The sequence below is a fragment of the Callospermophilus lateralis genome, chromosome 15, assembly GCF_048772815.1.
Source record: "Callospermophilus lateralis isolate mCalLat2 chromosome 15, mCalLat2.hap1, whole genome shotgun sequence".
Taxonomy (NCBI): domain Eukaryota; kingdom Metazoa; phylum Chordata; class Mammalia; order Rodentia; family Sciuridae; genus Callospermophilus; species Callospermophilus lateralis.
Genome location: NC_135319.1, coordinates 84,861,963 through 84,885,085, shown reverse-complemented (window position 1 = coordinate 84,885,085; position 23,123 = coordinate 84,861,963). Strand labels below are relative to the sequence as shown.

Sequence of the window (23,123 nt, the reverse complement as noted above, 5' to 3'; positions counted from 1 at the left end):
AACCGAAAGACCCCACTGGGAGATTTCATGCCACCCCCCTGGGATGCGCATGGGGACCTGCCATTGAGTTCTTCTCCTTCTTAGAGGTGCGCCCCGGGGGTTTGCTTTCACTGACTCCTTCCCTTAGGGCCCCAGCGCGTATTCCCCTGCTCACGTTTGGTTCATGTTCCCAGTCCAGGAGAAGGGAGGCTGTGACAGGCTCCACTTGGAGAACAGGTCTGATTGGAAGGGTGGCTTTGAGGTCTGTCACCGAAACAGGTCTGGTGCAGGAGGCTGTGGGGAGAAGATGGCGGAGGACACCAGTGTTGCTGTGGAGAAGTTGTTCTCCTGCTTCTGAGAAGAGAGACGTGGGCCAGGGAGATTGTTGGTGTCCCTGTTTGGAGAATAGAGCGCTCCAGCTGGGGCTGCCTGTATTCACTCTTTTGTAATGCTGAGCCCTTGGCTGCGGGGCACGTAATGTCAGCACAGCCTGTACTTAGCCTCCCAGGTGACAGTCACTTGAATGAGACATACTTGTCCCCTTGGAGTTCTCATTTCATAGTGTGAGAGACCCCAAACCGTCACAGTGAGGAGATGATGGGGGGACATGGAGATTCCTGGAGCACCTTCGCTGTAGAATTCCATCCCTCCCTAAGGTGCATCAGACAGTGCCCAGCCATGTCCTCTCCCGGGTCAGGGAGGTAGTGGTCTGAGGAGGGTTGAGCACTGGGTCTTGGAAGCTGTGTTTCACTTGAAAAAAGAAGTTCTTACCTTACTGGTTCGGTTCATGCCCTGGAATGAGACAGAAAGGTGAAGGACATAGTCCTTAAAATCTGTGGTTTTGTCCAAAAGAAGCCAAATCATCCTGTCGTGAGATCATGGTGGAGTGCTTGTTATGGGCTGGTGGGGGCTGACTGCGGCATCTCGCCCCCCCCCCCCCCCCCCCAGCAGGGAGCGGAATAGCACCTTCAGAAAGAGTTTGGATCTGAGCCTTTTGAGATCTGGGTGACAATGTCAAAGCCTCTCTTTAGGTGATGCTTGTCCTAAGGAGTATCTAGAACCACAGTTATTTTCAGTGTCTGAGTTTTGTCCCCAAGAAAACAAATGGGGTTTATTGTTCAACCTCCCATGTCGTTGTGCCAAAGGGAGGCATTTCTTGTTTGCTCAGATGGGCTGAAAGCTTTTTCTTCTGCTCCAACCACCCCAGGAGCAAAACATATCTGAGAGATTAGCATAGGTCTTTCTGGACTTCCTCTAGAAGAAAGGCATTTCAGAGGATGGGGGTTGATGAAAGCTAGGAACATTTGTACTGTGGACATTCTTCCATGTCCACATCGATCTTCATGCTTATTAGCAGCAGTGTGCTGTCCCGTCATGCATATAGCATAAGTCATTTAATCACCTTGAGGTTGTGCACATCTTTTATTTTCCAGTTACAAAAAAAAAAATGCTACAATGACAAGCTTTGTCTACACCCATTTATTAGGCACCTGTGTGAATATTTTTTTAGGACAGATTTCAAAAGGGGTCTTTTTGGTAAATAGTTGCAAAACATTTTAAGCTTAAGGAAATTCATTTTGACTTGACTAGGGGCTTGCCGCTGGTTTGATTTTTTTTTTTTTTTTGGCATCTTTGCAAATCATTTAGGAGATGCTACTGTAATTTGAAACTCAGCCTTTCTAACAAAAGGGTATTTTAAATTCTTGAACAATTAAAAAAACAAAACAAACAAAACAGAAAACCAGCTAACTTTTCCAGCACGCTCTTCCCATGGAGGAAACCCAGCTAGGCAGACACCAGCTGATGATGCTGCATTCCTGAAGGAGTGCTCCTCCTAAGCCATTGGAGGTGCTGGAGCCCAGCGGGATTGCTCTCAGCTGTGTTTACCCCCACTCCTCAGGAGGGAGCTTGCGGAGACCTGACGTCTGAGCTTGCATCAGTGTCCACCCTGGCGCACAGTACAGGGAGGGACCTTGTGCGGATTCTTTGTATTGAAGATAGAAAAGCTTTCATTTGGTAAATCCGACAAGATAAACACACTTAGCGATCTGAGAAGGGCCCTTTCCCGTGACCCTGGAAACATATCGTATGCACTCTGCCATTGTGGCCTTCGCCACATCTTCTTTTTTCAGAAAAGGGTGGGAAGAGACGCATAGCATAAAGTTTACCATTTTAACCATTTTTGAACAGACGATTCTGCAATGTTCGGCACCTTCGTTGTATCGTTGTGCAGCCTTTGCCACTGTCCGTCTCTAGAACTTTCTCATCATCTCAAAGATACTTCTCCGTTTAACAAAAGGAGAGGCATTTTTAAAATCTAAATTTGGCATGGCTTTCTGGTCACCAAAGAGTGCTCAGCTCTGGCTTAACTTTATGAAGTCATAGAGCTTGATATCTTAAACATCGGAGGCGTAAGTAACACACACAGTCCTGCTCCTGTAATTTGTCTTCAGGAGAAGATCCAAATTGACACCCTGCAGGTAAAAGCTGCTCAGTCCCAGCCAAATCACATGGTCTGTGACATTCATAGGGAAGGTGTTCGCCTCCCCTGCGGGTCTTCCCAGGCCCCAGCCCCCACCTGCCCTGCACCCCGCCTGTCCACGCTGGTGAGCAGGCACAAAGGAATTAGTGGTGTTTGGCTTCTAGCATTTCACATGGCGTACCCTCACGAGTCACTTTGTGACTTCAGCCCATGCTGGAGGAAAGACACTTCGTTTTTCCCCAAACAAGCTTGTTCTGCAGACTTTGCTGTCTCTGCAAAATGATGCTGGATCCCCAGCCCCATTCTTCATGAGTGTCCAGAGGCAGATGTCTGGGCAGAAGGTGAGGCTCTGGGTGACCGTGCAGCAAAGGGGATGGGAGAACAATACTGGAGGAGGTCAGGGGCAGCAGACTGGTCAGGTACAGGGTGTGGTTTTGTTTCTTGAAGTCACTCAGGGTGCCCAGCGCCTAGGGCCCTCATCTGTTCAGAACAGGACATGCTGAAGAACTGGCCATGGCCAGTGGGACTCTTTCCCAAGTGTATGGTTTCTTCCCAACCGGGTCTTACCTTTTTCTGCTGATCATTTTTAAAACTTGGGGAAAACAAAACAAAACTCAGAACCCAACTGGATTTAGCCTGTCTGGCTTGGCTGCCTGGGGCCAAGCCTTGGCAAGGCAGTGAACTCACTCTAGTAATTGTGTGAGCCTTGAGGCCTTTAGCAAGTTATCTGGCTCCTCCAACTTCAGAAGGCTTTGATAAGCAGGGCCTCCTCCTCCTCTTCCCTTCTTCCCCTCCTCCTCCTCCTCCTCCTCCTCCTCCTCCTCCTCCCCCTCCTCCTCCTCCTCCTCCTCCCTGATCCTCATGCTAAGTGGTTTAGTGCATTTTTATGCAACAAAAGCAACCACTGCCTATTATTTTCTAAGAAAGCTAGGCTGGGCTTTAGAAAACAGAATTCTCAGTTGTTTTCACTTTTTTTCTAAATCTTTTTTTTCTAAATCTTTCCCTATTCAGCTCCCTGCAGTTGCTAAGAAACTGCCATTTTGGAGGAAGGGTAATTAAATTTTGATTTTAATTTAGAGGCAGAGCAGGTAAGGTGATCCACGCTCCTTCAGTGAATGGGGGCCGGAGAGCAGGAGACTGGCCACTTCTAGATCCATCCCGGGGAACTCGGTTCACAGACTCCTGGTGTCCTGCTGCCAGAGAGTGGTTTTGAGCTGGTTCTTTGTGGCAAGTGCTGCTTAAGTTTGGGGGGAGAAATGGACCAACCAGTGTGTGCTGGTAAACCAGCGGCTCTGGGCTTGATTAATTTATAGGTGTAATTTAAGAGCCTGGTTCTCCTCCTGATCTCTGGGATGCGTGTTTACTGAGCCTGTAGACAGGAGGCCTCTCTGCTCTGTGGATGTTTTTATGGCCTTAGCCATGTCAGAGCAAAAGCTGTAGATCTCTTATGAGTGAGCCTATTCTTATGTTCAGCAGAGGACTGGCATGTTGTAAAGTTTCAATGGTCAATTAACAAAGATTTATTCTTTGTCACTCAGGTATTTTCTTTTTTCCCCTCTCGCTCCATGATTACTTCTTGTAATGAAGCAGGCTGTGTTTTCCTCTGCAGTCTGTCGTTGGTTATGGCCCCCAGTGACAGAGCTGGACTTGAGAGGGCCAGCATGGATACTTAGCCTCTTAGCAGCTGCGCTTTCTGCTTTAGTGAAGTGGACACTTGAAAACCGGGCGGGAGAGGGAGAGGGAGTGAAGGCGGGAGGGAATGTGTTTTAAGGGCTCCAGTCTGTGTTTACTACGCGTTGATTCGGTGGAACCTCATTCCAGCAGTGCAGCCAACTGTCCTGTCGACCGCAGCCGCACCCTTTGGACAGCTTTCCATCGTGTCTTAATTTGGAATCGCTATTTTAAATGAAGGTTCTCACCCTGCTTCAGGTCCACGTATGGTCCACGTGCAACCTGCCGAGCTCAGAACATACCTATTTTAAAATTGCAGTCAAGAATCAGAGGTGAGGGGGCTGGGATTGTGGCTCAGAGGTAGAGCGCTCGCCTCGCACGCATGATGCACTGGGTTCAATCCTCAGCACCACATAAAAATAAAACAAAGATAATGTAAAAAAAATAAGTATTAAAAAAAATCAGAGGTGAGCTGTTCATCAGCCCTTTGGTTCTTCACAGGTTTATTTCACTCCTCCTGCAGAGAGAGAAATCTGTTTTATATAACACCTGAATGAAACATGCCAAAAGAGAACCTTGCTTAACATGGCAAATCCCTCCTGGTGGGGAGATGTGACTTTGTTATCACACAGAAGAAGAGCTGAGCCAGCGCTGGGCTCCGTCCCTCATGCAGAAATAATTCCTGGACTAATCCCTTTGATTTCAGCTTGCTGAGAAAAGTTGCAAACCCAGGGTTTCTGCTTGCCCAGGGCCTGGTGAGGTTCCGGGGAAGCAGGTTCGTTGTTGGAGGGCCATTGTTCCTCTTGCCCTGGCCCGTCCCCTCTGCCCGGACAGCTTCGTCATGGCCATCCGTGCCTGGCTTTTGCCCCAGCACCTCAGAAGTCACAACAGAAGTCCAGGCACCGTCATCCATTCCTGACCCCTGCTCTTCAGGGTGGTGGACACCAAGGCGCGATCCATGGCTGAAGGTGACGAGAAGAGGTGTGTGGCGCTCGGCAGATGCTGGCATCCTGGGACCTTTTCCAAGATGTTTCAGGCCTCGTTCTCCAACTTGTTTAAGGGCAGAGAATGAGGTTGCAAAGGAAATCAAAGCCTGATGTGGAAAAACGAAACATGAGGCCTACTGACTTTTAAAAACATTTTAAATAACGTTCTCGGAGGTTTCATTTTATACCGAAAGCAGCTGTAATAAGTTTTGGAAGATGGTGTAAGGTTTCTATTACAGAACGATCCTGCCTGCAGTTTTTGTACCTCAAGTGAGAAAGAGCAGAGGGGGTGAAGGGGTGGCTAAGAGGCTATTTCATTTAAGGTGAGAAAATTTGCAAAGATGAATTCAGGTCTGCCAACGGTGACATTTGGCATGCTGTAATTCGCAAATGTAATAACATTAAACCATTGCACGGGGTTTTTTTTTTTTTTTCTTTTGGTGAAAATAGTCCGGATAACAGTGGAATAACTTAATAACTGCAGCTCAGCAGTGCTCTGACCACAAGGAAAGCGAGGCTCCGGCCCTGCAGCGGGCCCTGCCAGTGTCGCCCCAGCGACTGATGCCCGTCCGAGGCTGGCGCAGGCCAGAGGCCGTGGTGCTCTGAAAGCGCTCCTTGTTCACAGGGCAGCGTTTTTTGGTAGGATGTGCTCAGTGATGTTTGCTTGTGAAACGATTTACTAGAAACTAGTATGTTTCAGAAAGAGGGCTTGTTCTGAAATATGGCAAATCTGGCTTATGATATTAAAGGTTTTATAGGACTTTTGTTTCAAAAGATACCTTAGGCCCACTGTCAGTGTTTGTCTTACACACACACATGCACACGCACAAGCACACACACATACACATGTTTGAATGGAACACTGAGCCAGGGAATGAGTTGATACCTACAATTCACTTTTCTGAGGGAAGGAATGAGCAGGTACAAAGGGGTCTTGACAGGCACAAAGGGGCATGTTTGTGAACCCGCTGCGGGGTCCAGCCCAGGCAATGGCCTCTCTAAGCTGTTAAATCTCTTGGTAGGAGGTATGTTGGGGAATGAGAAAGAGGAGTGTGTGTAAGTGGACTCAGCTTAGTCCTTCCCACATGGACGGAGCCAGCCACCATGAAACCATACCTCCTTCACTGCTGGTGACACACCGGGCCCCATGGCCTGTGCCTGAGAAAACATGTCAGCCAAAGAGTGGCGCTTTCACATGACATTTGAAGACACCAAGGTTTGACATTTTCTGCCCAGAAAAACTAGAAGTCTTGACTTGTGGGGTGATTGCTCAGCCTGCATGGGTGATATTGGGACAGATGAATGACTTCTTGAGGGCTCTGACATCCTTATCTTTATAATGCAGAGACATAGGTATCTGCGAAGCGATGGGAGATTATAGAAATAAATGTGCTGAAGATAACCACTGGTACTTTTTCTTTCTTAAAAAGTTTTTGAGGGCAAGCAACAGGCTGGTGGAGTAAAATCAATTTGCACATGGTCTGGCTCTTGTCCAACAAATTCCACTAAATGATATTTTAATCTGAAAGCCCCAAATATAGAAAGGCCTAGACATCTATCATTCTGATTAGAGCACTAGGGTCCTAGGTGTGGTATGGAGATATCCTTGGTGTGTTGGGCTGGCCCGGGCATCCTCATTTCCCCTGGCTGTTTTGAAGCTGCAGGTTGAAGGCAGTGGTACCTACACTTCAGGGAGAAAGAGGGAGGCTGGTTGGTACATGTAAGCGTGAGGGTAGAGCAGTGATTGGGTGGAGTGTGCCCCTGACAGCACTGCTGTGTGAACTTGTGGTTATTTTATCTTTTTTTTTTTTTTTTTTTTTTTAGTTGGGGGGATACTAGGGATTGAACTTAGGGGCACTTGACCACTAACCCACATCCCCAGCCCTGTTTTGTGTTTTATTTAGAGATAGGGTCTCACTGAGTTGCTTAGTGCCTCGCTATTGCTGAGGCTGGCTTTGAACTCGCAATCCTCCTGCCTCAGCCTCACGAAGCACTGGGGTTACTGGCGTGGGCCACCATGCCTCTTTTGAGAATACCTCACACGAGATGTTCTGTCCTAACATGTCCTCATCTGCTATCTAACATCTTTCAGTTGAGTAAGTGCAAGGTTGTACAGCAGATCTCTGGAATTTATTCATCCTGCTTGACTGACAGTTTATGCCCCCGACCAGCAATCCCCCATCTGCCCTGGCGGCCACCCCTGCACTCTGAGGGTATGCAGTTGGCTCATGCAGACCCCGCACACAGCTGCATCCTGCAGTGCCTGTGCTTCCGCGGCTGCCCTGTTTCATCCACGTTGTCATCCATGGCAAGATTTCCATTTTTTTTTTTTTTTTAAGCTAATGGTTTCCCGTTGTATGTAGAGATCACATTTTTAATTTTTCCATTTATTGGTCAATGGAGATTTGGGTTATTGGCTGAATCAATATCTTGATTGACAGTGGAGCTGTGAGGAACGTGGGTGTGCTCATGTCTCAGGTCCTGAGTTCTTTTGGATGAATACCTCGAAGTGGGACCAAATGGTCGTTCTCTTTTGATTTTTTTTTTTTTTTTTTAAAGCAGCCTCCATATTGTTTTTCATGGAGGCCGCACTGTTTTGCACCCCCACCAGCTGTGTGGGCAGGAGATCCACTCTCTACATCCTCCCCAATAGCCACCCTAACAGGGTGAGGAGACAGCCCATGGTGATTTTGATTTGTATTTTGCTGAGGGTTAGTAATGACGCATCTTTTCACATACCTGTTCACCGTTTGTATGTTGTTTTTGGAAAAACGTCTGTTCCAGTCCTTAGCCCATCTTTCAGTTGGTTTTTGCTTAATTCTTGAGGAACCTTGGGTGTAGATGCCAGCACACCTTGGCTTGGTGGCCTCAATAGGATTTCTGCAGAGAGCCCCTCTCCACTGGAGAGGAACCTTCCTGAAAGCCACTCAACAGGAAGTGTGTGTGGGGGTGCACTTTGTTGAGAACTCTCTCTGCAGAGAAAGAGCTACAAGACAAGCGGCCCAGGAAGCAATGACAGGCATCCCCTGTGTCGGGCCTTCTCCCAGACAGTCCAAAAGTCAGCCCAGGCTGGGGACTGGCTTCTCCTTGTGCTTCTTTCGGGGCCACATCTGTTAAGCCAAGGACTGTCTGCTAGTACCTGTGTTTCCTGGCATACAGTGACATTCACATTTATTAAATAAATGAATGCGTGAATAGAGAGCCAATCAATGACTAAGCTCCTTGGTAGAGGTGAATCCAGTTTTGAGTTTGGTCTAGAGACTCAGGTTTCTAGTTTATATCTTAAAATAAGGGATGCAGGTCTTCTCAGGACATTTTAGAAATGCTCAGGAGACACCATGAGGAGTGGGGCCTTTTTGGTGTTCATGGTGGGCTGGTCTCTTTGCTCAGCCTGCATGGGCGGTATTGGGACAGATGAATGGCTTAAAGTAACAAATGATCCCAAATGAATTTGCTTGATACAACACACATTTGCTTCTAGTTCTGGGGCCTAGAGGTTCCAAATCAAGGTCTGGTAACCCAGACCTTGGGGCTGTGTGAGGTGTCTTGTCGTTTGCCCGTGAAGTTAGGCTCAGTGTTGCCGTGGGTTTGGGAGACCATCCAAGCACACTCGGTGAAGCGGTCCCCTGTTGCCATTTGTCTTTCAGGTTATCAAAATAAAATCTTTCCTTTTATTCGTCAGGTGGCCACGGCTAACCGATAACTTGGGATATAATAAGTTCTTTCCTGATTTTTCTAAATAAGAATTGTTTCGACAAGGGTTGTGCTCCAGCAGGCTCCTTTGAAGTCCTTTCTGTCGTGCATGGGGTCTCCGTGTTATTCCAGAGGAGTCAGCCAGCAGACGGAGGCCTTTTTGGCTCCCCCAGCAGCCCTCTGGACAGCACACCTTATTTATGGGTCTCTTCCTCCTCCCACCCCTGCTTGTCCTTTCTCCCCTCTCTCCATCAGAGCGGTCGCCACACCGGCCCATCCTGCAGGCTGGACTGCCGGCGAACGCCTCCACGGTGGTCGGAGGGGATGTGGAGTTTGTGTGCAAGGTGTACAGCGACGCCCAGCCCCATATCCAGTGGATCAAGCATGTGGAGAAGAACGGCAGTAAATATGGGCCCGACGGGCTGCCCTACCTCAAGGTTCTAAAGGTGAGCACTTTCCAAATCCCAGGGGGCCCCAGACTGGGCTCCCCAGTGGGTTTGGCCAGGTTCTTTGATTTCCTGTTAGAATTGACAGATGATTCTCTCTTTGGCCAGTACGTTAAGGAATTAGCAGATCTTTAGGCTTGCTAATAAAATATCAGAAGGGAACTATGGGGTCGGGGAAGAATGACCAAAATTGGAGTCAGACTAGTTGAGCTGTTTGTCAGCCCTAAAAATCTTAGACAAAACGTCGAGGCTTAGCTGCACCTCTATAAAAGTGGGCCTCATGACGTTGTCTCCCCTACAAGATGGTCGTGCAGTTGTCAGTGGGATGGAGTTGATGGAAAGAGCTTGATGTTACTCTTTTTTTTTTTTTTTTTTATTAATATGTTAGGATCGAATTTGAGTAACTACCTTTTAGAACTTTTTTTTTTCAAAAAACTTTTTTCAAAGATTCCCTAAACCATTCACATATGGTTTAGGAGTAAACTTTGAGCCATATTTCTAAGCCCGTGATAAGTTTTTCCCCCTTGTGTTCCTTGTTTGTCTGTTTGTTTGTTTTTTTGCAAGCCTCCATTTTTGTAGCACCGGCCTCTGTTTCCCATCTCACTCGCTCTCAGGACGCAGTAGCACGTGGCAGCTCAGTTAATCCTCAGCCCCCTGCCTCCCATGTCTCCTGGGTTAAGTTGTCCATAGAGAATGTCCTTCAAAAGAACAGGCTTCCCCAGAACCATAGGTGTCCAACCACTCCCCACCACGAGCGTCTCTCCAGCTAACAATACCCAGGGTCCAAAGGCTGGAGAGAGGTGAGCAGCCTGGGCAGCGGCTCTCCCCCTTCCACCTGCCAGTCACCGCACCCCACATCCTCTCCATCGCCCCACTCTTTTCATTCTCCCTCAGCCCACAGCTCTTTGAACGTAATGGAGGTTGTCACCCTGTGGTGTGTTGGTGGTGGGACCATAGACAGCCCTCGGTCCTTCCTGGTTGGCCGTTATATTGTTCTCCTATGTCTGTTCTAGCACTCGGGGATAAATAGTTCCAATGCAGAAGTGCTGGCTCTGTTCAATGTGACTGAGGCGGATGCTGGGGAATATATATGTAAGGTCTCCAATTATATAGGGCAGGCCAACCAGTCTGCCTGGCTCACTGTCCTGCCAAAACAGCAAGGTAACCATGTTTTCGTTTTTGTTTTCATTTTTTTTTTTTTTTTTAAAAGAAAGCTGGATATAGAAGCTGAAAAGACTTGGTGCTTTGGGAGCCTGCAGGCAGCTTCTAGGATAACCCCTGTGGCCTCGGTATATTCATAATAATCTTTCTTTGGTGATGCGGCTGGCACGGTGCCAGCAGCCATGGAAAAATGCCCACAATGTTCAAGGTGCCTGCTGTCACTTCTTCTGAAGAGTGCCCTCCACCCCTACCCAGTTTTCTAAGTCATCTCTTCTGGTTTATCTTGTCCGGGCTGCACGTTTCCCACCATGACTGCACATTAGCACCGTTTTGTACACACACTGGCACAATTTGAATTTGTAGCATTCAAATATCAGAAATATATGTCCTTCTACTCCAGATTTTTAGAGAAATATTGGCATGATATTATTTGTCCAGGAAAGTCTCTTGGACAAATTCTTCGGTTCCATAGTGGACCCTACGCTAAATTTGAAGATAGTGCGTCTTACCCACTGAACGTACTACTGAACGCTGTCAAAGGCAGAAGGTGGACCTTCTTGGTTTGTCATGACTCATGTTCAAATATTTTTTTATTACAAAAGGAGAAAAACCACCACAACAGAAAGCCCAGGTTTTCTCTTGCCAAGATCATGCTTTCTCCCATTCTCTTTCAACGCTTTGTGATGCAAGATGGTTTTGCAAAAATGAAATTAAGGATCTGGTAACCAAGACAACCTTCCCACCCTGGTTGGTTCCCACAGGGCCATGGGGACAAGAGAGGTGTCCACCTGGGCTCGTCTACCGTGCTTTGTTTTCTTACACAGCCATTTAGATAGAACCATCCTTTTCTCAAGCTGGGAGTCTGCAGCCAATAAGACCAGAAGCCAAATTAGCCTTTTGGGCACTGTGCCTTTGGAAAGCCATCTCCTCAATCCAAACCAAAGCAAAGGCCCAGCGAACAGACCTCTGTGGGTTGATTTTTCCATGCGTTTGATTGCATGCATGTCTAGGTGGTGAAGCCGGTGTGGTGACGGGCCTGCAGAGGTGAGCTGGCCGGTGTGCTCAGGGTCTTGGTTGTGGGCTTTGTGGATGGCTGCAGTTGGAATCTCGCGGTGGCCAGCGTCTCCTGGAGCTGCCGTGGAGGCCCATGGTTCCGTGGTCCCTCCACAGTCCTTCCTGTCTCTAGCCTTTTTCTCGCTTCCTTTGTTTTCTAGGCTGCCGGTGTTAACACCACGGACAAAGAGATTGAGGTTCTCTATATTCGGAATGTAACTTTTGAGGATGCTGGGGAATATACGTGCTTGGCGGGTAATTCTATTGGGATATCCTTTCACTCTGCATGGTTGACAGTTCTGCCAGGTATATACTGCTCTTTCTTTCCGTGGGTTTTCCCCTTTTCTTGGTTGATTGCTATAAAATTAACACAGCTTCTGTTCTCAGAAATGGCCCCTTTTATCCTTGCATAAAGATTGAAAAATATGCAAAATGATCCCCCAGGGATTAAGAAAGTTGCTTTGGAAATTCACTTACAAGGAGATCCCACACTCACATTTATGATCAAGTAAAATTTCACCCTTAAAACCCAAAGGGATCTTATATTTTTTTTTAGTGAGTCATGGAGCCAATGTATAAATTAGCCCATCCCCCTTCTCATAAAGAAGAAGTAAAAATTACTTTATAAAATTCAAAGTAATTTTTTCTCATTGCAAATTCCATCTCGTTGAAATCCCATATGTGGTTTTTCTCCCCCTCTTGTGTTTCTAATGAGATGTGAGCAGATGGATGTCCATTGGGGTGCCTGGGGGAAGCACCCTGCAACGTAGGTGTGCAGAAGCAGTGTGTTACCTACCTTGGGAATCGGTGGCTTGTTGCATGTTGCAATAGAATGGACTCTCATTGGCCTTTTCTAGGGAGCATGCTTGTGCCATCTTAGGCTTGATGTTATTTCTGCCCTGCAAAGAAATAAACATCAGTGAAGCCCTGTTGCTAAACGTTGCTGCTAAGTCTAACCAACATCTCTGTTCTAGTCTTGACAAACCCTGTTTTCTTTGTTACATTTGCTGCTATTGTTTCCTTTGTGAAACTGCATAGACTATGGTTTGCTAGCTCATGATGTTCCACTCCAGTTATTAATTCCTTGTTTTTAGAGTACAGTGCCTACCTGCATGCCTGTTTTATATCTAGTAAAAATAAATTGATCATTTCATTTTGTGCTGTGCTGCTGAGAGTTGACTATCTTTGCAAGTATTTTTTTTCTGATTAAAATGTATAAGCTTTAATACCATTGCATCCGTTTTTCCTTTTGTTGTGAATCTGCTCTATGAATATTTGCTTTGAAAAATGATGAGATGCCTCTCCTGTTGAGCTTGCTTTAACTTGCAGTACTGCATTCTGCAGGTGCCTAACTGGCACTTCTTAACCAGTTTGCCTGATAATACTAGCCCATTAACTAAGAATGCAGTTTGGGGGAAAAAAAAAAAATACTGTTTGGAAATACACTGCTTGTAAATTGATCAGTGAAGACTAAGAAGGGGACAGATAATATTTGATATAAAAAGTTGCTAAATTAATTACATAAGTATGCACATGCAATGCCATTTATATTTTTATACAGAACTCTTAATGGTTATTATGGAATATAATAAACTTTGTGTATTTTGTGCATAAAGATTTTATATCATAATTGTCTTTATAAAGAATGCATTGGTTTAACTGAATAGCATGGGGGGCTGTATTAAATAAATCAAAACATTTGGGGGACAGCCTATTAGCTGAACACTTGTCTGTGTGCATCTGGGAAAAAACAATCTTGTAGGGCTTTGCTGTGGAAGAGCCCACCCCAGTGACATGAAGCACCATCATGTCCTCCTTAGGAACAAAAAGGGCACGCTCATGTTCAAGAACTTTGAATTTGGTTTGCCTTCAGAGGCCACCATGAAAGATGGTCCCTTTGTTGTGGGTGCAGTCAATGATCCAGCTCTGCCCAAATGACCAATAGAATGTGGCTTGTTGCCTGCCCGTTGTAACTTGGTGTCAGCCACTCAGTGCTGGCAGACACCCACTAAGACCAGAGATGGTGACCTCCTGGGCCCTGATGGTGGAGTGAGGAACCCACGGTCATTTGTTTGCATCTGGGAGAGCCTCAGGCCAGAGGCACTTGCAACTGGGCCCCTGTTATCCTGCAGCCTTGAGTTACGGGGAAGCCTACCTTGACTGGAGAATGGCTGTTGCCTTTGATTCCTTTAATTACACTGTGACTCATCACTCCCCTGCCCTAACTCTCTGGCCTGCTTATCTGTTCCTCCTCCTGCAACCTGCCATCTAGCTCCTGTAAGAGAAAAGGAGATCACAGCTTCCCCAGATTACCTGGAGATAGCCATTTACTGCATAGGGGTCTTCCTCATTGCCTGCATGGTGGTGACAGTCATCCTGTGCCGAATGAAGACCACCACCAAGAAGCCGGACTTCAGCAGCCAGCCTGCAGTGCACAAGCTGACCAAGCGCATCCCCCTGCGGAGACAGGTAACAGAAAGTAGATAAAGAGTTTAAAGAACCTTACTCCTTCCCAACCACCCAGCCAGCTCTCAGGTCTTTTCCTCTGCTTTGATGTCCTCTCTTCGTTGAGCATCACTGTGTGATGCTGCCTGGTGGGCTCAGCACTTGGAGCTTGGAGAGTCAAGTCACAGTGCTTTGGCGGGAGGGTGGGGGTGGTAAATGAGATCTAGTTCCAAGGTCAAGAAAGGACAGTAATAAGAGAGTCAGGTCCTCAGCAGGACTGGAAATAATTCTGGAGGTGTCTGCATCTGTGTGTTTAATGAGACTCCAAGTATAGCTGTCTATTCATCATAGGCCACGTTAGTGTCCTGTATCTATTTTATTTATTTATTTTATTTTATTTGAGGTAGGCATGGATATTGGATGGGACTTATACCACTAGGAGAAAAGAAACTCTAGTCCTTTTTAATTTAAGTCAAGATCTGAACCCTGGGGCTCAGAGATGTACCTGAACTACTTATTTCCAATCTGAATTTTGGCTGAGTTCCTCTGATTCTTTAAAATGATGTTGAATGCATGTATTATATATATTTACTTTTGTTAGTAGGTCACAGGTGTGGCCATGGGCCTGGTGGTAGAATGATTTTTCTATGAAACTGGGAAAGGATTGCTTTTAACCTTAAACCTGGTCTTTGGTGGCTGCTTTTCTTGTATTTGCCTTCTGATTGGTTGATTTTGGCTTTGGGAGATGGGACGAGATTGTCTTCACTGTGCCCTAAGCCAAGGGTCAGGAAATGCTATGAAGGAACAAGGGGAGGGTACATATGAATGTGAAGTCTTAGGAAAGTATTTGGAACTTGATTCTGATAAAGTGTTTTCCTTTTTTTTTTTTTTAAAGTAGTAAGTGCTACGGCAGCTCACTGGCCTTGCTTCAATGTGAATTTTAGTAGAATTTATGAGGTGTTTGCTAAAATTGCAGATTCCATCATCCCAGCCCTGATTCTTATTCAGTAGATCTTGAACAGAGCCAGGAATCTGCATTTTAAACAAGTTCCCAGGTGATTCTTAAAAGTGCTTTGGGAAATTCAGGGTTCAGCTCCCTTCCGGTCGTAGGACTTGGGTATCCATGGCATTTTTTGGACAAGGCATTGGGAAGGGTTAAGGACCAGTTGATCAGCAACAGTTTCCGCATGGATCTGGCTGTCCTTGGCCAGCTCCAAACTCCTGGCTCAATGGGTCCTTGCCAACGTCTTTGGAACCATGTCCCTTGCAGGTCTGTCTTCGTGGAGGCTGAGGATAGAATCTGGGTGTGTGTTAAGTATGGGCAGATGATCACGTTGTGCCAAGAACATGGGAGAAAGGGGGCCCATTGGGTCATATCTGCTACCAAGAATGCTGTTGTTATTTTGAGTGACAGCACTGTCATTTGTGAGGCCAGAGAAGCAGTGATGGCCCAGAGCCAGTTGCCTGGCCCGTTTCTGGAGAGTCTAGTCCTGAGATGACCCTCACCTGGCTGGAGAGTGCTGTGGCTTCAGGCCACGTGGCCACTTTGCCCCACCCTCCCTCCTCACCAGTCACCTCTGGGCTGCTCTTAAAGCATCCACGCTGGGATCTGGCACAGGGAGTTGGAAAAAGGGAGTGGTGTTCCCATTGCCATTATTTTTCTCTAATAGGGCAGCAGGGGAACCCTCTCATTTGGCGTAACTAGGCTCTCATCCTGTAATTATGTCATCTTTTCTTTTTTGTAACTATTAGGATGAAAGAGGAAGGTGGCCTTAAAATCCCCTGACTTCTCTCCATCATCCATGTCCACTTAGGGTGGTCATCTTCTCGCTTGCTGTGTAAGCCCTGGGGACAGAGGCCCTCCTGCTTTCTGCCCTCCTTCCTTTCACTCGTCCTCCTTCATCTGGTGCTTGGTCCAACCCAGGCTCCACAGGAGGCTTCAAAGTTATTTGGACGCTGTTATTTGAAATGTGATTGCCTTGTGTTGGAGAGGGGCAAGTGGTGCAAGAGAAATGGGAGTGGAGAAACATCTCTGGGAGTTAAGTTTTTGGGGAATGTCGACACACCCCAGTTCTTCATATATGTGAAATGGGGAGCATTATTCATTGTTCACAAAGAGCACCCTTCAGTGAGCCCCGTTGGTGGAGGGGGGAATACCTGTCCCGTGTCTAGGTAAAAGAGGGCTATTCGACCATGCTGGAGGGAGAAGCCACACAAAGGCCCCAGGGATGCGAAGTGAGTCTTCACCAGGTGACAAGTGAGCCCGTCACTGGCTGTCTTGGGACCCTTGCCCCCAGGCTCTCAGGAAGTCACTTGCATCCTGCATTGGCCCAAGCTCCTGTGTGACACAGGTCACACTCGAGTCTTCCTGGCTCCAAGGCCTCTCTCTTGATGTGCTCTGCCAGAGGTTGGTGGTTTATCCTGTTGTGAGTTTTCCTTCTTAACATTTACTAATTTGCACTGGATTTACTGGGTGCAAGACAGACATTTCATTTATGTTATTTTTTTTTGGAACAACAGATTTTTCCCCCAGTACTAAAGAAGGAGTTTCTTGGAATCATGTTCCAGTAACTATGAATTTTTGAGAATTTTCATGCACCTTGATGCTTGGGGAAACTCAGGTGGCGTGGGGCAGCCCCCTTGGGTGGGGACTCATACCTCACTCAGGGTCAGGGCTCGGACACCGTGCTGCCCTGCCCACCTGCTGCTGTTTCCTGAGCACTTGGCATGTCAGAAGGGACCAGCAGCTGTCCACCCAGACAGGGGCTTCTTGGTGAGCCTGTTAGCTTTCCTGTGGCCCTGTAGGGTGGCCAGGGGCCAGGGAGAAGCAGCCTGTGCACCTATGAACTGAAGGGAGGGCTTTGCTCCCTGTGATGCCCACAAGTCACCTGGGGGTGGCAGTGGGGTGGTGCGGGGCCACAGGGGACAAGCTGGGTGTGCTGAGGAGGATTTTCAGTGAGTATGTCAACTCCTTGCTCTGGAGCCAGAAACACCCATAGGGTAGGATGGAGATTTGAGTGTCTTAGAGTGGGCTCTGTCTGGATGGTCATGTCCTGTGCAGCTCCCACCAGCTCCCACTGCCCCCAGCAGCTCACCAGAGGCTGAGGGAGGGGTGGGAACAGGTGGGGGTGGGACGTTTCTTTAGGCTTCAGTTTTGCCCTCTCGGCCAGATATAGGGAGAGTAAAACCAGAGAAAGTATCATGGGTGTCTTTTGTGATGATGTCTTTGAGGCTAGGAGTAAGGTAGAGATGCAGGAGAGGAGTAGGTGACTCTGGAGCCAGTTCTGGGCCAGTGTGGCTGGACCCTGGATCACAGCAAACCGAAGAAGGGGGCTCTGTTTCCGGAGGGGGATTGCTATTTCTAGAAGGAAGTTGTTCTAGAAGGGAGCTCTGCTTCTGGAAGCTTGCTCCCTGGCAGCTAGACCCCATGAATGTCCTCTGCAGGGCGGGCAGTCCAAGGGCCTCGTGAAACCTTGCTGGTTCAGAAAGACTTGGGTGCTGAGCATGGTCGTGGGCCACCTCACTGGGACCTGCCCTTTCTGTGGGCCCCTGGCCTTCCCCTGCCCCTGCTTGGCGGCTCTCTTCTCTCAGCCTCCGAAGGACACGTGGCCTGACTAAGCTCTGACCTGGACTCTAGCTGACAGGACCTTCTAAGTAGAAGCTGGCTGCCCGGCCGGGTGCGTCACGGCCCTCACAGGTTGCTCAAGAGACTGGGGGAGGCGGAGGCTCGTTAAGGGAGAAACTCGGCGTCTGATAAACTTCCTCGCCTAATTACCCAAGTTGTGCTATGGAGGGGAAAGACCCAACCTAGAAACCCCCGGAAGCTTTATGCAGACCCCCCGGTTTGACCCAGTGACAACATTTGTGTGTCTGTAGGCCATGTGGGCGAGACTTGGGGCAAAAGTGCCGTCCTCAGGCCTGGTCTGGTTTGGGAAGCTGGCCGCAGCCTCAGTGTGGGGAGGCTCCTGGGCAGGCTGCGGCCCAGGGCTGCTGTCCTCAGGAGGAAACAGGGAGAGCGCCCTCCTGCCCGCTGTCCTCCCTGGGAGGTCCCCTCTAGGTGTTCAGCTTTATCTCGTTTGAAGAGAGAGCACTTTCGTGGTGGCCCCTTAAAAAGCAAGGGGGAGAAAAACCAACCCCACTTTCTTGCTTAATCTCCCCTACGTACTGTGGAAATATAAGAAAAGCCCATTTAGTTAAAAGCTTGATTTATGGCACATGGTAAAGGGACATTCCGGAAAGCAAGGAAGCTGAATTGGAGACTATGGAAATACATGTTTAAAAAAAGGCCTTCCAAGGTTTGGTGGGAAAACAGTTCACCAGTGTTAGCATTTATTGTTTAGAAGTAACTTCTCACCAACAATGGGGTGGTTTTTTTTGTTTTTGTTTTTTAATTGGAAAGAAAACTTCAGAATTGAAGTTTTTAAGTAGGAATTGAAGAATATGTAACAGGGGAAATTATAATTTCATGGAAAAGGGGAGAAAAAGTGATAATCTAATAGTGCTGAGGAAGAAGGGCTTCCGTGGGGGCCCAGGGCCTCCATTCCAAGGACAGCAGCCCCTGAAACATGGCGGCCCTCGGGGACCTGCCTGCGGGGGTTGCGCCAAGCCCCCGGAACAGGTTCCCTTCCAGAGGAAGGGAGTGAGGGGAAAGCCAGTCGAGCTTTACAGTCCCCGAGGGGGTTTTAAAAGCACACTAAAAATGCGTGGAGGTAAAATTAAGATATGCCTTGGATGGGACCATCAGGCTCAGGCCTTTTTACACTGGGGGCATTTTCTTACCTTTTCCGCTTTGTGTTTTTATAACCAAAGTATTTTCCAGATTTATACATTAAATCTGAATCTCTACACTTCATCTCGACAAAGTAAACACAGTGTTGTATTTTAATATCAGTGAGAACCACACTGTGTCAAGGTTTCCATTTCTATTATTTATTTGAGCCTTTCCGATTCGTTTTGGGGCTGGGGATTGAACCTGGGGGCACTTAACAACTGAGCCAGATTCGCAGTGGCCCACCCCGCACCTTCTTTTTTTTTTTTTTTCTTTAAATTATGAGGCAGGGACTCGCTAAGTTGCTTAGAGCTTTGCTAAATTGCCGAGGCTGGCTTGGAATCTGCGATCCTCCTGCCTCAGCCTCCTGGGCTGCTGGGATGACAGGTGTGCACCACTGTGCCTGACTAGCTTTTCCATCTTAACAGCGTTCACGATACAGGCTTATGGAGATGCTGTGTTTGGGGGAAGGAACACATGTGTATGAACTTGTGCCACAGTTGGGGGATGCAGGCTCCCTTGGGGTCAGAGGTTTGCTGTGGAGCAGTGTCAGACTGAGTGTTAGAGTTCTCTGTCCTGTTTGTCCCTGGGACTGTGTTAACCCTGTATCTCCCTCCCATCCTGGACTCTCCCTGACTCCTGGATTCTTCATTTCTCGTTTGCTGGAGCCCCATCCCACCTGGCTGGGAGCAGAGGCCTTGTGTGTCCCAACTCAAATGTGCCCATTAGGTCATATCCTGTTCTGCAGGCAGCCCTCCTGTCACCTGGCTATCTTCCTGGTTGTGCAGTTAATGACCTCTAACAACCCGAGGCTCTGGGTGGTCCACAGAGAGGTGCCATCTGTACTCACTGGGGTCTGGATACAACTGATGTTCAAGGTGCTGAGGGAAAATGCTGTGGGTTGGGAGCAAATATCACTGAACTTGTGCTGAGGGCCTGAGCTCAGCCACGCCTCCTGGTCACTGTGACGGGGAACTCGGGCCGGGAAGGGTGCGTGGCTTCCCAAAGCTCACAGGGCTAATGCAGGACCTGCAGTATGGACCCTCAGTGTTGGGGGATGTGGCCTGCCTGAGGTAGGAGCGACCTGGACAGTCCATGGGGTACCCACATTGAAGTGCACACAGTGTCATGACGAGGACCTTGCAGCAGAGGAGAGCAACAGAAGCGTCAATCTTGCCATTTCTCGTTTTTAGAGATGATGTATGCTCTGTTTGTTAAAGAAAAAGTGCTGTTTCTAAAACATAGAAGAAATATACATACGTGACAATAAAACCCAAACGGTCTAGAAAATTCTGAAGTAAGGCCTATTTCTACCCTCTCCCCACTCCTGGTCTCTCCCGCAAGGGTGACTAAGTCTCTTAGATCCCCCCAGAGCCGTTTTGAATGCCTGTGTGCTCACCCTCACTGTGGGAAGGCTGCTTTCCCCACATCCTATCCCCTGAGCCTCCCTCAGGAGAGGGGTGAGTTTTGGGGACAAGGCGTAGAAGCTGCACGTGCTTTCTGGATGTTGACGTCATCGGCCCTCGGCTGCCAGTGATTTCCCAATCGCTTTCCCGTCTTCCATCGATCGCAGCACAGGGCGCACCCCAACAGTGCAGTTCTGGGAACTCTGGAGTGCCCTGGTGAGGGTCTACGCTGGTGGTCCTGCAGAGCGTCCTGGCTGCAGAATCCGCTGGAACCTGGCCACCGGGGCCTGTATTGTCTCATTGCTAGGCCGACTTTTACTAGTTTGGCTGGGACTTCTTGCCTGTGATCTTCAAGCTCAAGTGTCCGCTTCAGCAAGTGGTGTGATATTTGCTGGTTCATGCGGAGGAACTTTCCAGAAGATCTTTTTAATTTTTGAAAACACCAGGGGCCTTTTGTACCTTTGGCAGGCACAGCATGCAGCCAGGATACAGAGTGAATTAGGTTTAGAAGGAAAGATGTGAGAAGCATCCTTGGCCAATCCCATTCCTGCATCTTCCCGAGCCCCTTCTCTGTGGACGACGCTCAGGATGTTTGTGTGGTCAGTGGAAACTGGAAACTTGAGAATCTCTGAAAGTGCCTGCTGTCTGATGTGTCCTGCAGATGGGGTCAGCCCACCATAGCCAGGTTGGATTCCACGTGAACTGTGGTGGGGCTTGGAAGTCATTGCCTGCTGTGTCCAGGGAAGGGCCCCTGCGTGGACTGTGACCTTAGTGGGCAGTGCAAGTAGGTTTCACAGGAGCCCATACTTACCGTTTCATCTTTTCCTGCTTGTTCTGCCATTTGCCTTTGCATCTTGGATGCTTGGGTGTGGGTCTTTCACCTACAAAATCTGAGTTTTGAAATGGCACAATCAGTAAACTATTACTCATCATTCCTGCAGGGTAAACTTGATCAACAGCTCCCCCTGCCCAAAAGACAATTCAGGAGGCTCAGAAATGTACTCATATACATTTTGTTTTTTATGTTTTTCACATGCATTTAAAAAGAGAATTGAAATTCTATGTTAAGCATTGGCCAGCTTCTTGATTTTTATACTGAAAACAGTTTGATTTCTCAACTACCCCCCCCCCCCCCGCCCCATTCATTCTTTGGCATCTTCTTGAGTTTCTAGTCTGCCTTAAGGGTAGTCTGGGTTTAAAAAGAGAGAAACAATGCTTCCTGAGTGGGTGAGAGCAGGAAGTACAAGTCCTCTGGTTCCCTGTGAGAAGAGTCCAAGATCTACCATGTAAAAGTTCCTCCCAACCAACCTCATTGGTTCATCTGGGCTCTGTTGTTACCCGTTCTACTGACAAGGTATCTGTCCGTGTAGCTGGGCATTCTGTCAGCCCTCGCAAGATAAGAAGCCAGGGGCTTGGTGGGCTGCTTGGGTGGCTCATGTTTAGCCTCACATTCTGACTTTTGGGCCAAAGTCTAGTTCCTAGTATAGAGTAAGGGCGTCTTCTAGCGGCCCGTGACCATCTGAGATTGTGTTGTCATACCCAGAGGTGGCCTTCAGGTGGGCTCTGCGTGGGTCTTCCTTTACAGATACCAGCCAGGGGAGATGACAGATTTAGGAAATAATCACCTTATCAGACACAGAAGGAAATGGATCTGGGTGCATGAGCAAAGAACCCCACCTGCTCCCAGATGACCGAATGAAGGTGTCTCTCCCTGGATCCTCTGCCTCGCCTGTGCACTGGTTTCTGAAGCTGAAGCGGACCAGAGGCAGCTCATTCTCATCGAACGGCTTGGGGATCAGCAAGTTTCCAAAGGACTGGGGAGACTGACTGGGCCCAGTGCCTGGGTCTTGGCTGACCTTGAATAGAGGCAGTCGGAGCTACTGGAACATCTGGTCCTAGAGCTCTTTCTTTGAGATGTTCTGCTTTACATTCCCAGACGTGGAAGAAAAATGGAAAAGTTTGTTTCCTACAAGTTTTGGAGAAAGTTCATGAGCCTAGCACTGGTCAATGAAGAGCAGAAAGAGGAGTTTGATTACTGGGGGCTCAGGTACAGGTGTGGGTGCAGGCAGAGAGGCTATGACGAGCCACTGAGGTCTGCCTGCGTGGAGCAGCTGTCTTAATTAGGATAGAAAGGAGACAATAGTTCAATCAGACTTAGGTAAAAATTTTGTTTTGAAACCCGATCCAAGTGCTGTGTCGATGGGGGACAAAGGAATCAGAGTCCAGTGGCTTTCATTTTAGTTCACGGCTTTTCCCAGACCCACCGGCTTTCTTTCTAAGAATTGATACTCTGGCTGGGTTCCGGCTACCTTCCCGCCATTCCAGGTGGAGCCAGGATTACATCTGTCTTTGCATTTTGGATCCAGGTTTCCGCAGAGTCCAGCTCCTCCATGAACTCCAATACCCCGCTGGTGAGGATAACGACTCGTCTGTCCTCGGCCGCCGACACCCCAATGCTGGCAGGGGTCTCGGAGTACGAGCTGCCAGAGGACCCAAAATGGGAGTTCCCCAGAGATAAGTGAGTATTTCTGCCAGGCACATCCCTGAATGGAAACTTGGATGGGAATGGGAATCCTGGATGGACGCTGTCAATCTAGGTCTTGACTGCAAAGGTCTTGCTCTGATGGTGTCAATAGGAGTGAGATTAACTTTCCAGATAACAACTCCGAGAAAAGATGAAATTTTTTTTTTTTAAATTTTTTATTTTTTTAAATAGCTTATTTAAATCAGAGCTACAAAGTTCTGGCTTTTTCCCCAAACAAGATGGCATCTGGTTATCATTTTTAAAATTTCTGGACAATTCAAAACCAGTCAAATGGAATAAAAGCAGAATGATCCAATCTATAAAACAGATCTGACATTCCACCTTCTGGTTACTGGAAAATGATTGTTCTCAGGTTTATTTCTTTGGAGAAATTAGAGTGTAAATTGCCTTTAGGATCTTTACCCATTGCTGCTGTTTTCAATGCTTATTAATGTAATTTTGGGCTGAAAAGCCCCAGATATGGTACCTAATATTTGACTTCTATGGTG

At 47.8% G+C, this 23,123-nt stretch overlaps 1 protein-coding gene across 1 annotated transcript in view; it reads left to right on the top strand.

Annotated features, from left to right (window-relative positions):
• Window positions 1–23,123, top strand: part of Fgfr2 (fibroblast growth factor receptor 2) — a 97,731-nt gene that overhangs the window by 54,979 nt on the left and 19,629 nt on the right. Inside the window, exons 5-8 of the mRNA XM_076834305.1 lie at window positions 9,067–9,257; window positions 11,633–11,777; window positions 13,744–13,940; window positions 22,457–22,608. Of these exons, the coding sequence (XP_076690420.1) occupies window positions 9,067–9,257; window positions 11,633–11,777; window positions 13,744–13,940; window positions 22,457–22,608 (685 nt within the window). The remainder of the gene's footprint in view (window positions 1–9,066; window positions 9,258–11,632; window positions 11,778–13,743; window positions 13,941–22,456; window positions 22,609–23,123) is intronic.